Consider the following 17,817-nt stretch of genomic DNA (forward strand, 5'->3'; position numbering starts at 1 on the left):
TTAAACACAGATAGATTAGGTAGTGTGGGTGAAGAACATGCTATCTGCATCTCTCAATGTGTGAGGTCACATTCTCTGCTACCCGGAGACCAGCGTCTCCCTCCTGGGAGCCAATCAGCTGCCCTGAGAAAGGGGTATCTGCTTTTTGATTGGCCACATGCTCCTAGGAGCTCATTACAGTATCAATGCAGATGTCATTGTGTTGTCTGGCGGAGGTTGAGCCAATTATACGCCCCCTGCCGCTTTGTCCTCGACCTCCTTTCTATGTTGTACACATACACAACCCCTCACCCTGTCCCACCCACGTGCAGACACATATACACATTTTCCCCACTCCACAAACCACTTCTTAATGAGAGAGTTGAGGGACTGAGGAGAACGAGGCTGGAGAAAGAGTCTTAGCTTCTACTAATGAGACACAGACCATCTGGATAATTACTTGAGTTGAATAGGGGTTCGGGTTTGTATGTTTAAAACAATTCAACATAACTTCAATAACTGGAGTCAGCACAGGCTGAACATGAACCTTTTATGGGTACACAATAGAATAGACGCATATTGGCACACACTCATTGGAACAAAACAACCACTCACAAACAGAATGTATTCATAGTGACACAATAAATATATCTACTTAAGAACATACTTGATTGCAGGCACACAAAGAAACACACACACACACACACACACACACTGCTCTCACAGTGTGGTGAAGCTGAACAAAGTAACAATCCAGTCTCTTTTAACTCTTTAATTAATACTTAAATCTCCTCTTTGTCAGACAGCTAATCACTTCATTATGCTCTTTCTCCCACAGGCTGTTTCCCAATCATCTCTCTTTCTCTCTGTCTGTCCATGCTCATCCTGTTATGCCACACCCTGCAGGTTTTCTCCCAGTGACACACCTTGTTCCTTTCATTTACAAGAATCATGGCACACATATACACAGATTCATGGCAACTTTGTAAGAGAGGAAATGAATCATTTGGGTTGAGCAGCGATAGCAGGAGAAAACGAGGGATTGAGGGATGGTGAAAGAGGGCTGCCGGTTTATAGACTTCCGGGCTCAAAGGTCATGGAGGGGCAGACGCTCAAATTACTCCACTTGAAGGGGGCGTGTGTCTACCAGTCTAAGAGGAGCTTATAGTCCAATTATCGATCAAAGTAATGCTTTGTAAAAGATGAAAAAATAAATAAGTTAATCTATTTATCTATGCTTCCTGTATCAGTGGTTGGAGATAATGTAGTATCGTATGGGAGATAATGTAGTATCGTATGGGAGATAATGTAGTATCGTATGGGAGATAATGTAGTATCGTATGGGAGATAGCTTTCATCCCTAACTGCCTAGCCTAAGTTAGTGAGGGGTGCTTCTGAGTAATGCAACATTCCATCCGTCACCACACACCAATCCCTAACCTCACCAACACAAACACGCCAAGCCTGACCACTCCCAGCATGGCACACACACACACACGCTCACATGCACTTAGTTTAGGAAGGAGCCAGAACACACAAACACACAAAAACAATGACACATGTAGACACACACACACACCAGCCAGTCCAACTGTGGGTTGCGTTTAAATCAATTCAGATGCTGAGCGTATGACTGGATGGTTATTTCAGTCTTCAAAGGATAGAGGATGAATGACACACACACAGTCTTTTGTGGTCCATCCAGCAGTACTTGCTGGCCTCTGGCTTCATACTGCTCGCTCATGTGTGTCTGGTCATGGCAGCCCTAGTTAAGTACGGATGAAAGGGGAACAGAGCTCTGGGGTCAAATCCACACCAGCATTAACAAGGGGGACATGTGGAGGTAGTGAGGATTTAGGTGAGAGGTAGAAGACGGGAGGAGGAGGGAGAGTTGGATGAGGGCAGTATATGTTTAGGGTCAATAGAGAGAAAGAGAAGAGGGGACTTTTATGGTGTCTATAAATCTCGATCAAGAGCTGATCCTTCCAAACGCCTGCTGTCCCTCATGCTTCCTGTATCTTTAGACCAACGAGCATGAGGAAAGGATGGAAAGAAGGAGATGAAACAAGAGGGAGATGAAACAAGAGGGAGATGAAACAAGAAGGCGAGGAAGTCAATTCAAAGCATTTAGATGCACCCAGTAAGTGGGAGGTATCCATGTCTGATTACTGGACAACGATAATTTGAACCTGATTCCGTCTGGTCTGTGCTTTGTCTCAATTCCGTAATTACTAGGTCTTCACTCATCATGGGAGAAGAGGGACTGAGGAAGATAGAGGAAAAATGAGCAGTAAAGATGGAGGGTTGAGACAAAAAATTAAAAACACTTATGTAAACTATTTTTCTCTCACACATATTCCTTCTGTCTTCCACACACACACACACACACACACACACACACACACACACACACACACACACACACACACGGTCTGGGGCTCCTCCAGTCCCTGTCCCAGAGACACTCTGTGGAACGTTGGCTGGACTCGCTGGAAAACTCTCCAGCAGGCAGGGGAATGAGGACAGCTGCTACCTCACCACATGAGAAAGAATATGTTGAAAACGTTGAGGGTGAGATGCAAGTATGTTTTATCCTAAATGCAGCTGCGTGGGATTGACACCCATCTGGACAGTATTCATGTATATGTAGCGTATGTGTGTTTGTGAAGGAGACGCGATCGAGAACTTCCCTTGTCCAATCTCTGTAACCCCAGGAGACAGGATGGAATTTCCTCTGGCACAGAACCTGAATATGAGGTCTGGGTTTGACATCTCTCACACACAGACAGAATCTGCCATAACAATCATAATTTAAGAGGTGAATGAACATGTAGTATAGCTGAAGTATATAAGATGTCCAAGAACACAGTTACATAAGGGGCATATGGTGAACAACAAAATTACTCAAGGACAAGAAGCTAATTGAAGACATTTTAATGGTTTTACATCACTAGTGAACCCATTGAACAACATCATTATTCAATATACACAATCTGGCCAGTGATATCTCTCCAACAAAATTAGACTTACGCTTACGTTAAAATAACCAAGAGTAAAAATCCACGTAGAAAATAAGTTCTTAAAAAATTTAATCAACAAAATAAATGGTCCAGAAAAAGGTATTTTCCAGTGATGTTTCCTCTCAACCTCAACTCTACATGTTTGAAAAGACAACTTAAATAATAGGGTCATGTGACCCAGCCTCCCCACAGAAAATGTTGTCTGAAGGTTGACACAATGTTGCAGTTGGGGATAGGACACAACCTCCAAAGAATTAAAAATAATTACTATAAATGCATTTTAGTAAATAACATTCTAGTCCAATAGCCCTTTACTGACTTTTTAGGTGACCATGTGTAAATCAAACTTACGATAAGTCATTCAAATTACATAGTTGCAAAGTCAAGTCTGATGTGTTACCATGGCAAATATCCTTATCAAAACATTCCAGCAATGACAAGACATTGCTGCTTGGATCTTCACAGTGTAAACTGATGTGGGATCAGGGTTATTATAGGAAATGGGACTGACTTGAGATCATGGGTTAGGTTTGACAGTATCTTGTTTGCATAGATCAGCATTGCAGGAGTAACTGACAGGACATCCTATTGTTCTTGTTGTATAGTGATGTTGTGGCAACATTTGCTGACGGCTACTGAATATAAAAGAGCAAGGCCAGACGGTCTACAACCAATGTTGCAGTCCAGAGGGGAGACTGCACACACACTCACAGAGACACATCCACACACACACAGACACACACACACTCACAGACACACACACACAGACACGTCAACACACTCTCTTATCTCAGCAGTTTTGGGGCCGTTTTCCAGCGTGCAGGAGCCTTAGCAAAAAGACCACAGCTCTGTTTATGAAATATAACATTTATGACAGGAGCAGTACCAAACAGTAATTTTAGATGGCAGTGCAAATACACACACACACCGTTGCCAGGCTGAGGTTGCCGTGGAGACACCCTTCCAGTGGTGCTGTTCTAATGACAGATCCCAGAACTTCTTGGCGCCCGGCTACTTGCTGGGGTTCTGACCAGTGAGGCGAAGAGAGAACCCTCATGTGACACACCCGCACACTCAACATGTGATCACCACACACCCTTTAGCAAACACAACCTCACACACAGCTGTGAGAACATCACAACCATTTATGATTGACGGCTTTTGATTAGTCAACACCAGCCTGGCAACAGATTACTGTTGGATAAAGCAGAGTTCAGTACAGTCTAGAATTGCATTGGCACTTGTTGATTGATCAGACATGCAGTATAAGCGAAACATAAAAATGTACATACAGAATATAACCTACAGTAGCTAATGTTGTATAGGGTTTTTAACCAATCCAAGGACTGAGAGGGAGAGAAAAGGTAGAGTGTGATCTGGAATGTTCCATGAGTCCCACGCTGGCACAGCAGGGTGTTCCCAGGACAGGGCTTGGGAAGTCCAGGTCTGTGTGGAATGATGTGGGATCCCTCCAGAGTTCTAGTCTTTGGAATCTCTTAAAACGTGGATAGGACAAGACAGACAGCAACAGAGACATAAAGATGGAGAGAGAGAGAGAGAGAGAGAGAGAGAGAGAGAGAGAGAGAGAGAGAGAGAGAGAGAGAGAGAGAGAGAGAGAGAGAAAGCCAGAGCGCTGTGGATGAGTGGTGATGCTGAAGCAGGACTGGGGAGGTTCATATGGCAGCGGAGGGTTAGGGGACAGAAGCCAGTGCAGGACACATCGGAGGTGGAGTCAACAGAGAGAGCCCCGCCCTCACATATCGGTCCACACCCCCAAGATCCAGTTGGTCCAATCCAGTGGTCCCATTGAGGAGAAGGGGCGGAGCATCACAGAGGCCTCCGTCGACAGAGCCGATGACAGACAGGAGTCGCACTTGAATCACTGATCTCAGACCAGTTCTATTCCCGCCCTCCAGGTTTGTGGGTGGCGCAGATCAGCTGGGCTGGTCTTGGATCTGTGCTTAAGAAACGACACACTGTCTTAGTGAGAACGAGACGGGCCGTCCTCCAACAGGTCCTCCAGAGACTCCGCCCCCTCCGTGGGGGACTGCTCCTTCTGCTCAGCCTGTTTGCTTTTCTTATTGGGCGGCTTGGACGAGGGGGGAGTGTCCTCTTGCATCAACTCTTTGGCCAGGATAGCTGTCACGGCATTTCCAGCTCTCCGATTGGCTGGGAGGGAGAGGTAGAGGAGGGGAGGGGGAGAGGAGGAAAAAAAGAGAGAGAGATAAAAGAAAGTTTAGTGCTCAGATACGGGGTGGATGTTGGATGATGCCATGCAGTCTGTGAAGCCTGTATGAGTGGACAGGAACATGCGTCAGACACAGACGTGTAGGGACAGCTCAGTTAGACGTCGGGGGGCGTGGCCTTGGAGATCCCCTCACTGCACACCTCAACAGAAGAGCAGGTGATGCCTCATACCCACATCTGTATGAACTCATAGGCTGCTGGTTACACACGCACACACATAAACCAGCGTTCAACAGAACACACACATGCACGGGCATGTATTTAGAAAGGGCGTTTCTCTCTGGCTTTCTCACACACAGGCAGACAGACGTGAACACACACACGCACACACACACGTGCGTGAAGATTAGTGTGGGATGTAGAGCCCAGTGGATGGTACGTGGGATTTTTCTGTCTACTCTGCTGGGATTCTGACAGACAGGGAGGAAGGGATGGAAGGAGGGAGGAATAGAGCGGTAGGGGAGGGAAGCACGGAGGTATAGAAGGAAGTAAAGGGCGAGGTCGGAGAAGATGTGATGCTGAAATGAGGGAGATGATTCATGCAGCGGGAGGATGGATGAAAGAGAGCGAGATGGAAGCACATGGATGACGTGATTGGGTGGGGGAAAAGAGGTACAGAATAGAGGATGTGACGCAGAGAGAAGCACACGATGGAAGGAGGGAGAGAGAGATACATACAGACAAGGGGAGAGAGAGACAGAGATACATACAGACAAGGGGAGAGACAGAGAGACAGAGAGAGACAGAGAGAGAGAGACAGAGAGAGAGACAGAGAGAGAGACAGAGAGAGAGAGAGAGAGAGGGATATAGTGTGACAGATTGTACCCTGAGGACAGCGGTTCTTATCGTTCTACCTTCTTAGTTCGCTGCCTCCTCTACGCCCACACACACTTCAGTGAACCTCTCTCCCTCTTCCTCTCTCCCTCCTCTTTACTCTAATGTGTGGGCGAACAGCTGTGGCGCTGCGTCCATTATGGATTATATAGGTCAGTGGGAGATTGTGTGTGCTTGTGTATACTTTTTTTTTACATTCTCCAACATTCACACACAGGCAGAGATGAGGTCATGTATGCTGGGCTGAAAGAGAGAGGTTAGAAGAACACCAATGCTGTTCTCAGATGCAAACAGGCATGATCAACGCATGCAAACTAACCTTAGATGCAAAACCAGCTGACACATAGCTCAAGACAGCATGGTAAAAGTAACACACACACACACACACAGGTTACCGAGCAGGTTTCCAGTACTAGCTCTGACAGTGAGAGCACCGAGTCTGGAGATGAGGGAGGAAAAGGAGGAGGGAGGAAGAGGAGAGAGGAAGAGGAGAAGGTTATAGGTCATATAAACTTGGCTCATGTTCATTTCACTGACTCAGACATGCAGCTGTAGAGCTGTACTCACACACACAGAGCGGTGATGTTCTTAGTACCTCTATATAACTCCCTGCAGGGTGTGTTCCATACAGAGAGCGCTCTGTCTGTCTAACCCCCACCACCAAACACACAGTTAATTAGACGTTATGTAAATGACCCTGATAAAGAGGGCGAGCGGAACAAGGTCGAACCCAGAAACCCAGCAGGAAACAAGAGGCTCCAGAGGAAGCTGGAGCCTCAACAGCTCCTCAGCCCTGCTCTCCTCCCTTCTCCCTCCATCTCTCCTCAGCCCTGCTCTCCTCCCTTCTCCCTCCATCTCTCCTCAGCCCTGCTTTCCTCCCTTCTCCCTCCATCTCTCCTCAGCCCTGCTCTCCTCCCTTCTCCCTCCATCTCTCCTCAGCCCTGCTTTCCTCCCTTCTCCCTCCATCTCTCCTCAGCCCTGCTTTCCTCCCTTCTTCCTCCATCTCTCCTCAGCCCTGCTCTCCTCCCTTCTCCCTCCATCTCTCCTCAGCCCTGCTTTCCTCCCTTCTCCCTCCATCTCTCCTCAGCCCTGCTTTCCTCCCTTCTCCCTCCATCTCTCCTCAGCCCTGCTTTCCTCCCTTCACCCTCCATCTCTCCTCAGCCCTGCTCTCCTCCCTTCTCCCTCCATCTCTCCTCAGCCCTGCTTTCCTCCCTTCACCCTCCATCTCTCCTCAACCCTGCTTTCCTCCCTTCACCCTCCATCTCTCCTCAGCCCTGCTTTCCTCCCTTCACCCTCCATCTCTCCTCAGCCCTGCTCTCCTCCCTTCTCCCTCCATCTCTCCTCAGCCCTGCTCTCTCCTCCCTTCTCTCTCCATCTCTCCTCAGCCCTGCTCTCCTCCCTTCTCCCTCCATCTGCAGATCAACTCTCCTGGCACACTGAGAATCTCGGCCACGCTCCCCCTGCTGGACACTAGGAGGAACTTCTACTGATCATGAGGACTAGGATGCTAGTTAGCTTTATGTAAGATGTAATTTAAAAGGCTGAGTGACAAGGTCAGAGGACCAGGAAGTATTGATTGACCAAAACCAATCATGTCACTGCTGTGCCCCTTGGGTCAACAGCGTCCCTGCCCTCTACAGGAAGAACAGTGCCACTGAAGGACCAATCAGGGCTTAGAGGTAAGCCAGGCAGGGAATTTTGGCAGAACTCCCAACCAGGAAATAAGTTGTCTAGACCAGAGCCTCTAAACACTCCTGCCTGTGTTTGGCTCTGTTTACAAGTGTGTGTGTGCGTGCGTGTACACTATACACACTCTTAGAAGGACACAAACAGAGTTGGTGGGAGTGTCATCTGGTACACATTACACCACTGGATACTCCATAACTACTGCCTGATGAAGAAAATGACAGTGCCTTTAAGCCTGTGTGTGTGTGAGAACACGAGACAGAGAGGCAGGGTAATTTGTATGTAGTTGGCCCAGTAATGCCAGTAATGGCTGGTGGAGGATGTTGACTGTGGTGTTTCCAGAGCCACACACAGGCCACTGGGCTTCGTGAGGCCTCACAGCGCCCTCCTCAGGTCACAGGGCGCAGCGCATGGCTCACCACAGAAGAAGAACGAGCCCTGACGTCATCCCAGACGTCTCCGAGAGCAAGCCAGTGGGGAGTGTGTGTGTGTATGGTGGGGAGTGGTCTAGTCAAGATGAGGGGTTAGATACAAACAGCTCATATGGAGAATGCTTGAGTGGTGCATGTGTGTGTTTGTATTGATACGGAGTGTGTGTGTGTGGGGAAGGCCAACTGTGAGGGGCATGTCTGGGGTGCAAGCGTGTGTCTCCATTGTCACTGGCTGCTTTTTGTGCCTCTCTCTATTGTGATTGGCCCATTGTGTTTCACCTGTATTGTTATTGGCTCTGTGGGGTGGGGTCGTGGCCTAGCAGATGGTTCTTTAGTGGTCGTTTAAACAATAGCACGCAGCACTGGTGGAATGTGTACTAGTGAGGACGATACTAAGTAGTGTTCATATTGGTAAAAAAGTGTGTTGTTACTTTGACTTAGGACACTGTGTGTATCGGTAGGTGAGTTCTTTAACAAGCCAATGCCTGTCAGCACTGCTGAAAGTGTGTATGAGTAAAGGCATGGACAGAGATGTGTCTATGTATTGCTATGCAGGCATATGTGCCCATGTTTGGTATGCAGGCATCTTGTGCAGACAGGACAGGGGCAGCTGCCCCCCCCCCCCCCCCCCCCTTACACACCCTCCCCAAAGAGGGGCTAGACTGAAAACCTCAGAGGTCAGAGGTCTCAAGCACCCTCCTCCCACACACCCCCTCCTTCTCCCCTCCAAGACCCGTGGCTCTCTATTCAATTACAGGACCGGGACACAACAATTGCTACACTATTACAGCCCTAAACTGAGTGTGTGCATGTGTAAGTGGGAGAGAGAGACGGATACAGCCAGATATAGTTGTGTCTGTACTGTATGAGGACGTGTGTTTGTGGTAAACACCAAATCTCTGCCCAGTCCTTTGGATCCCGGCCCAGTATGTTGGTCATTTCACAAGGATTCAGGATATGACTCTCTGCCCTCTCCCTGACAGCTAAAATAAGACTTCTTAGTCATCTAACAACCACACACACACCACACAGTCATTGTCAGGGTGAAGAACTGAGGGGGAAAAAACTCATTTGAGCTGAAGTATGAGAGAGATGGAGGCCACGGCAGAAAGAGGGAGAAGACAGGAAGCAGAGATGTCGTTCACCCACATATCATTTTCTTCTCTTTTGCACGCACAACACGTGCACGCTCTTCCTGTTAGGAGTGTGAAACCAAGCAGCAGGGTTCAGGGTGACTGATTCTGGCTGTGGTGGGCCTCTCGCTCTCGCTCTCTCTCTCTCTCTCTCTCTCTCTTTCTCTCTCTCTCTCTCTCTCTCTCTCTCTCTCTCTCTGATTCCTCAAAACTCCTCTTCCCTACCCCTCTCTCTGCCCCCTCGCTTCCTCTCTCCATCCGTCCATGGCATGTGAGTCGGCTTCAGCCTGTTTAGCGCTGACGAGCTTGGCGGGGTCTTTGGTCCACCGCAGATGAGGGGGTTCTAGGTGTCCCTGGAGAACGCCTGTGTCAGGAGTTACAGGACCCCAGAGAGAAGATGCACACCTCCTCACTGACCCTGGGTTTACAGCCCAGCCAGGCCACTGAGCCACACACACCCACACACACACACACAGGCCCAGTAAGCACACGTACACACACACACCCAAAGGAGAAACAGAGGGAGTGTGTGGATGGAGAAAGATAAAAGGGAAAGGCACGAGATAAAAAAAAGAAATGAGCAAGAGAGGGAGACAGAAAGAGAGAGATAGAGAGAGAGGACACATAGAAAAGAAAAAGGAGAGGAAACAGGACAAAGAAAGAGAGCGGCGTCTCCAGGCTGGCACCGAATTATTCCAAATATCCCCTCCAGTACACCTCTCCACATCTGGCTTCCATTGGGAGAGGGGTTGGGTTACACACACTCTCCTACAGCTCCTCTTATGTGTGAATACTGCACTACACACACACACACATAAATTCATAAATATCCCACTCTTTCCCGCTCACACACCCTCCCTCCCACCCACCCACAATACAGACCCAGTCAAGTTTCTATCCCTCTGTACAAGCAACAGTCACTATTGAACGTGCTGAATTGCATATGGGTTACATGTACAAGTGTGTGTGTGTGTAAGAGACAGAGAGACTGCAGCTGAAGTGAGTGTAACTCAATAGGCCAGTAGGCCAGTGAGGCAGAGTGAAGTGCTAACCAGATTATGTGGGTGTTCCAATGGACTTAGTCTGGAGAACAGGTCTGAGTGAAAATCGATAAAAACACACAGTACACAATCCACCACAGTACACAACCCCCACACACACGGTCTAAAGCAACAGCTCCAGAACCTCATGAAAAATTATCTACACACAAGCTCTGTGATATCCCCCACTCTCCCCCTGTGCTGTAGGGGAGACAGCCCCCTGGACGTCTGCCCACTGGTGCCCACGCTGGTGCCACCCTGGTGCCCACGCTGGTGCCACCCTGGTGCCCACCCTGGTGTCCACCCTGGTGCCCACCCTGGTGCCACCCTGGTGCCCACGCTGGTGCCACCCTGGTGCCCACGCTGGTGCCACCCTGGTGCCCACCCTGGTGCCCACGCTGGTGCCACCCTGGTGCCCACCCTGGTGCCCACCGTGGTGTCCACCCTGGTGCCCACCCTGGTGTCCACCCTGGTGCCCACGCTGGTGCCACCCTGGTGCCACCCTGGTGCCCACCCTGGTGCCCACGCTGGTGCCACCCTGGTGCCCACCCTGGTGTCCACCCTGGTGCCCACGCTGGTGCCACCCTGGTGCCCACGCTGGTGCCACCCTGGTGCCCACGCTGGTGCCACGCTGGTGCCACCCTGGTGCCCACGCTGGTGCCACCCTGGTGCCCACCCTGGTGCCACCCTGGTGTCCACCCTGGTGCCCAAGCTGGTGCCACCCTGGTGCCACCCTGGTGTCCACGCTGGTGCCACCCTGGTGCCACCCTGGTGTCCACCCTGGTGCCACCCTGGTGCCCACGCTGGTGCCACCCTGGTGCCACCCTGGTGCCACCCTGGTGCCACCCTGGTGCCACCCTGGTGCCCAAGCTGGTGCCACGCCTGTGTGGCCTGGCAGATGGCACACCAGACAGAGGGGAAAAGTGTGTGTGAAGGACTGTGTTTGGTGAAAAAACTTGAGAAAAAGAGGAAGAGTTATATCTGTGCGTGTGAGAATTGGCTCGACAATGTCACATCAAGGTGTAAATGAATGAGTGTGTGTGTGTCTTGTACCTGCTTGTCGCGGTCCCCTCTTCCTCCTGAAGGCAGCTCCAGACTGTAGCGCCTCCAACAGGCCGTCCATGATACCAGTCTCATCGCCCTCTGCAGACACACACACAACACAGTCAGTACCCTACATACCATGACATGACCAATCACAGAAGAGTATTAGCTGGCCACGTGTCTCATACCGACAACACACACACACTCACTCCGACACACACGCTCCAAAAACACACACACACAGGGAGGAAGTCACCAGTCACATGACCCTACATTAGCCTGGATGGGCAGTGACCTATTTCAGCTGCCGGGAGCAAGACATAGAGGAACATCTACTATGTATTATGTTATAGAAGGACACACACATACGAGCAACTAGCAGTTATGCTTTTGTTAAGGATACTCTGCTTGTGTGAATCCATTTGTTGCGCCCTTGTAAATATGTTTCATCATGGCCCGAGTGTGTGTGTTTCTGTGTAATACCAAACATGGGCTCAGAGTGTGTGTGTGTGTGTGTTTGTCCATCTCCACCCACACAAACACAGTGTGTGTGTGTGGAACAGAGACAGGGGGTCTTCAGTAGCAGCTTGTGTGTGTTTGTTGGGGGGGGGCGACTCACTGGCGTCCTGCTCATGCAGATGGCTTTAATTATATCCACTTTGAACCAGGAAAGGAGCAGGCATGGGAGGGGGGGGGGGGAGGTGGGGGGTTAAAGGTTTATGTCTTCACCTCCTCCTTAGAGCCCCCCCCCCCCCCCCCCCACCCTCCCACTCACACACTCTCATTCACTCACAGGCTAATCCCACTATAAGTCCAGTGGCAGATGGCCCTGGTCTCGCCTGTCACGTCAGAGAAAGTCTGACACACACACACACACACACACACAAAGCCTCAGCACGGCTCACACACACCCCTCACTGGTGTCCACATGGAACTGCACGCACGCGCACACACACACACACAACAGTCATGTGGAGGATTTTCTCCTCGTAAGGAAAATCCATCTATCCCATGGCCACTCAAGTGAAGGAAACTATTCTTAGAATGATGGTTGGAGGCAGCAGTGGGACAAATGGCTCTTTCTGAAGCATGCCTCCTCTTGTCCCAGTGACCAGGGGGGTAAAGGAACATCAGAGTGTGTGTGTGTGTGTGTGTGTGTGAAGACTGCTGATGATGTGTGTACAGAGCTATACTGGTCTACCCTTGCTTTAGGGTACAACGGCTGATGAATAAACATTCACTCTCCAGTACCGGTTTACAATGTAATCATTGATATTGCTACTACTTCTATGAGTAGTGTGTTTAATGTCAGGGTTCAGTTAGACCATTGGAGCCAGGGGAGAACAGCATGGATCATTGTGGATCATCAGTGAGCGTTGATTCTCTCAACTGTTGCTTTCTATGATCAATAGCAGATCAATAATGCACTGTGAATTTAGCCACGGTCAAGGTTGTAGTCATGTGCTCTCTTTAGCATGTTGGATATGAGGAGATGGCACACACACACACACACACACGCGATATAGCATGGCCAACTGAGTTAAGACCTTAAACTAGGTTAATCAGTGTAACAACCTTAGTGGGTGCTCTTAAAGATGTCCCTAAAAAACCTTCTGACTGACACACACACCCACACACACCAAATGTCAGTCTTCATCCACGGTGCAAGAGCACCCCTGTTGGCCAAACAGAAACAAACACTGTGAGCAGTGCTCCAGTAGGCTGATCTGCACATGGACTCACTAGCAAGCCAAGAGCAATCCTAGTGGTGGAGAGCAGTCAGGCCTAGTGTGTGCTGGTGGCATCACCGAGCTACCTGCTCCAGTTCCTGTACACACACAGCCACGGCCCTGCTACTGGTCCTTCTCCTTCTCCTCTCCTCATACCCCCCCTCACACACACACCTCCCTCCTGACCCCCCTTCTGAACAGCAACATGGTCTAATCCGTGGGACATCTGTTCCCCTCTCTTCTCCCCCCTCCCCCATCTCTTTCCCTGTCTCTGTGTCTCTCTCTGTGTCTCTCTCTGTGTCTCTCTCTGTGTCTCTTCCATTGTCCCCTCTCCCCCTCCCCCCCCCTCCCCCCCTCCCTCCCTCCCTCCCCCTCTCTCTCTCTCTCTCCCTCTCTCCCGTCCTCGCCCTCCCCTCCCTCACACACTCCAGAGGCTGCCATGGTGGAGCCACAGCACCTCTGGTGGCCGTATGCCTACACAACATCCAAACAAGTTCCTCCTCCCACATTGACACACGCATGTGTGCGCACACACACCCTGACTCTCTCTTCACCCAGTAGTGACACCTAGAGGCAGAACCAGGGTACCAGTCTGACCGGAGGTGAGAGCTTTAAGTGTTGCGTGTGGAACAGATTATATCATAAAGTGACTTGAAACCTAAGGTGCAATGCAATGTTACTAGCAATGTTATACATTCCACAGTGTGTGTGTGTGTGCGTGGGGGGGGGGGGGGGGAATACAGAGTCTGCCTGTTGGCTGTGTGTGGAAATGACAAGGCCATGCTTTCCAAACACACTGTGACCTTGTGAAGTTCAACTAAGTCTGTGAGAGAATGTGAGTGTGAGAGAGTGAGACAGAAAGACAAAAAGAGAGAGAGAGGGACTGAAAAACAGGAAGAGCGAGAGAATGTGTGAATGTGAGAAGCAGCTGCTCTTGAAGGTGTGCATGTGTCTGTGTGCTTGAGTGTGTGAAAGAGAAACAACCTTTTGAAGAGAGCGGTTTGGTTTTTATGATCAAATCCCCTTCTGTGTCTGTTTACACAGACCAGGTGTGTGCGCAGGGGTTTGCCGGAGGAGAGTCTGTTCTTGTGTATTTGAATAGGGTGTGTTAAATACCTCCAAGCTATGAGTGCAGTCAAATCCACCACCTGTATGTAAAAAGACCCTTCCCTAAAGCCCCCTCTCCTCCTCCCACACACACACACACAACCCTTCAAGAGCATATCATGTCTCTATAGTAGTTGACCATGAAACTTGACTACCTCACTTTCTAGTCTCCATACTTTCTACAGAGGACAGCATACTGTTACACACACATGTCCATGTGATCCCAGTGTGCCCCCTCCTCTACTTCCATAAGCACCATGGAAACAGGAGAACAAGGGGGATGGGAGGAATGAGAGAAGGATGAACAGAACGGAGAGAGGAGAGCAGAGCCAGCTGGAACACCAGAGTCATGAGTTTCTGTACTGAGCAGTGAGAGACTGGCTGAGACACACACGCGCGCACACACAGATTAATTGTGATGACTGTGTAACTGTGGAGTCCCAGGAGAACACTATTTTGGAGCCAGAAAGAGGAGGAATGTGCTGAAAGTAGGTCAGAGAGAGAAAGAAAAGAGTATGAGGCAATAATAAATTGTAAGTATCTGTATTTGCGTGACTGTACTGTCAAAAGGTTTGAGTGTGTGTGTTTTTGTGTGTGTAAAACGGGATGAGATGGTACAACTCCAGTCGTTTCACAACAGCAGATAGAGCAGTTTTAGACGGGAAGAGGAGAGCATGTTTGTGAAGATAAAGAGATTTTCTCTGCTCTCCTTTAGGAGCAGCACATCCCCCTTTTACAGAGGACAGAACAGAACAGAGAGGTAGAGCTCCTCATCTCTCTTTCTGTCAATATGTATCTGTCTGTGTAGAGGCCAGGCAATGTCCATGTACTTCAGACTGCGAGGGAGATGGGTTACTGGGAAGCAGACACACACACACACACACACGTGCTGAGCGATACGCTGACCTGAGTTGATGTCCAGCAGCTGGTTCTTCTTGAGTTTCTCCTCCTTGTCCTTCTCGGCCTTCTCCTTGGCCAGCTTGGCCCTCTTCATCTTCTCCTCAGCCTCCCTCCTCTTCTGGTTCTCCTTCACCGCTTGCTGAGCAGCACACACACACACACACACACACAGTCACATGGTGTTTGTATATGTGTGTACGAGTCTTAACGATATTTGTGTGTGTGTGTGTGCTGGTGCATATCTGCTTGCATAACTGTGCAAACCCAGATGGCTATGTCAAGATAACACGTTTAGTAAGAGAGAGAGAGAAGGAGAGAGAGATACTGAGAGGGCATATCATATAGCTATCATATAGCATATCATATAGGGGTCAGATGGCTGAGCGGTTAGGGAGTCGGGCTATTAATCAGAAGGTTGTTGGTTCGATTCCCGGCAGTGAAAAATGACGTTGTGTCCTTGGGCAAGGCACTTCACCCTACTTGCCTTGGGGAGAATGTCCCTGTACTTACTGTAAGTCGCTCTGGTTAAGAGCGTCTGCTAAATGACTAAATGTCAATAGCTTCAGGGCAAACAAGATTGTTAACACCTGGAGATTCTTGACCAAACCTCACTGCATCCAAAAGCATCCTAACTCTCGCGCACACACACACCGTATACCCAGGGGGCAGCGTCAACACTAAAGACCGTTGGAGAGGCTTTTCTACACTCAAAGGCACGTGCGTGTCTGTGCACACATCATGTTCCCCCTCTTTCCTTGCAGGGGAGAGATGAGGACTGGCCTGCGGAGGGGGCCGGCCCACTCTGAACACCTGTCACACAACTAACTGGGACGGACAGGTGAACATCCCCGCTTTTATTGGTGTGTGTGTGTGTGTGTGTGGGGGGGGCAGAAAGAAAGAAAAGAAGGTGAGCGTGTTCCCCGCACCTTCCCCCCCCCCCTCCCTCACCTGGAACATGTTCCTGAAGTTGTTGAGGTCTCCGAACACCTCCTCCACGGACAGCTTGCGCGGGTCGAACACGAGGAAGTCTCCCAGGTCGTTGTACTGCTTCTCCATGTTGGCGTGCATCAGCTGCAGCTTCTCATACTGCTCCCTGGCTCCCACCACAAAACTGTGAGGACGGGTTAAGGAGGCTACACACACACACACACACACAACACACACAATCTATCCTGTCTAAACCCACTTTTCAACCAAAAACATCCAAACGGTCAACACACATGAAATGGGTGAAGAAAGAAAGAAAAAGTCATGGCGTTCCCCATCTGTGTTTGCACGGTTGTTGTTGAGGAGGATATGGACATCTTCTCCTTGAAGAGGTCCCGCTCACTCTGAGGAGGAGGGAAGGTCTCCAGCTCCTTGTCCAGGTTCTTCAGCTGCTTGCCCATCTGCTCCAGGCTCTTGTGCAGCATCTCCGCCGACACTGCGGGGGCGAGGGGTCAGGGGTCGAGGGGTCAGGACAGGGCTGGACAGGGGGGTACGTACTGGAACCAGCTCAGGAGGGACAAAGCTGATCGGAACTTTGCCATGTACTGGACAAGGCGGCACGGTTGCCACGGTTACCTCGGCTGGCCTTCTCCACGTGGATGAGATCGTCGGGGAAGGTCATGACCTGGGGGTACTGCTCCTGGCACACGTCGGCCAGGAAGTGCAGCAGCGTCTGCTTCTGGTCAGCTGACTTGGTGTCCCGCAGCTGATTGGACAATGGGGGGGAGTCAGAGGAAGGCACCAGCCAAAAGTGTGTGTGTGCATTTACTGGGTATGTACATGTCTTATCGTGACGACATAATGGTAAGGGTGAATGTGTGTGTGTGTGGACAGGCAGTGATGGTACTTAACCTCTGGTAAGTCAAGAAAGGAATTTAGGGATGGGTGTGTGTGTGTGTGTGTTTCACAGTGTCCCACAACCCCCTTACCTCACCTTGCCCCAGTGTGTGTTCTACAGATCCATGTGTGTGTGTGTGTCCCCACCTTGCAGAGGTAGCTGATGCTGAACCCGAAGGCCTTGGCGTTGCGGGAGCCTGCGTTCATGTAGTTCCCCACCAGCAGGATGATCTCCAGCAGCTGGGAGAAGGTCTGGCTCTGACGCAGCTCCTCGCAGGCCGCCGTCACAGACACCACGTCTGGCTTGATGTTGTTCAGCTGCTCCTCAAACTGCAGCCGGAACAGGATGGCTGTGAGGCGGGGCTTCAGACGCTTCACGCTGCTCATCTGGGGAGGGGGGGGGGGGGGGTTACACCAGTCTGTGTAATGTCAAAACATATACAAATGTGTGTGTGTGTTCTCACCACTACTCCGAATTGTTCGGCCCTCTGCAAGGTCGTCATAGTCGTCCTTCATATCAGCCAGGACGCTCAGCTGCTCCGCCTCAGGCAGCTGCTTGATCAGGTTCTACACACACACACACACACACACACTGGTCAATAATCAGATAACACACACATAGACAAGTACACACACTTGTCTCTGTACCTACCTGAACCATGGACTCTGTGAGGACCTTCTCATTGACCTCCAGGATGACGTCCTTGATCTCCTCGTAGGGCATACGGAACGAGCCAAGGAAGATAGCTGTAACACACACAATCACAGATCACACACGTCCCTTCAGGAGGTGTACATAATGCACTTTCAATGTTTTAGAAGACTTCTAGGCCCGGTGACAG

At 50.1% G+C, this 17,817-nt stretch overlaps 2 protein-coding genes across 2 annotated transcripts in view; both read right to left on the reverse strand.

Moving 5' to 3' along the window:
• Positions 1–4,617: 4,617 nt before the first annotated feature.
• Positions 4,618–17,722, reverse strand: LOC136953866 (protein diaphanous homolog 1). Its single transcript, XM_067247315.1, has 9 exons — positions 17,628–17,722; positions 17,440–17,542; positions 17,123–17,362; positions 16,715–16,844; positions 16,449–16,574; positions 16,100–16,263; positions 15,158–15,290; positions 11,424–11,513; positions 4,618–5,168 (listed from the first exon to the last, which is right to left on the reverse strand). Exons 2-9 carry the CDS (start codon positions 17,476–17,478, stop codon positions 4,981–4,983), a joined length of 1,110 nt encoding a protein of 369 aa, XP_067103416.1. The 5' UTR covers positions 17,479–17,542; positions 17,628–17,722; the 3' UTR covers positions 4,618–4,980.
• LOC136954540 (protein diaphanous homolog 1-like) overlaps positions 17,520–17,817 on the reverse strand; it is a 60,110-nt gene continuing 59,812 nt past the window's right edge. Inside the window, exons 21-22 of the mRNA XM_067248165.1 lie at positions 17,624–17,722; positions 17,520–17,542 (exon numbers count right to left, since the gene is read on the reverse strand). Of these exons, the coding sequence (XP_067104266.1) occupies positions 17,520–17,542; positions 17,624–17,722 (122 nt within the window). The remainder of the gene's footprint in view (positions 17,543–17,623; positions 17,723–17,817) is intronic.

Source organism: Osmerus mordax, chromosome 12 (assembly GCF_038355195.1).
Source record: "Osmerus mordax isolate fOsmMor3 chromosome 12, fOsmMor3.pri, whole genome shotgun sequence".
Classification (NCBI taxonomy): Eukaryota; Metazoa; Chordata; class Actinopteri; order Osmeriformes; family Osmeridae; genus Osmerus; species Osmerus mordax.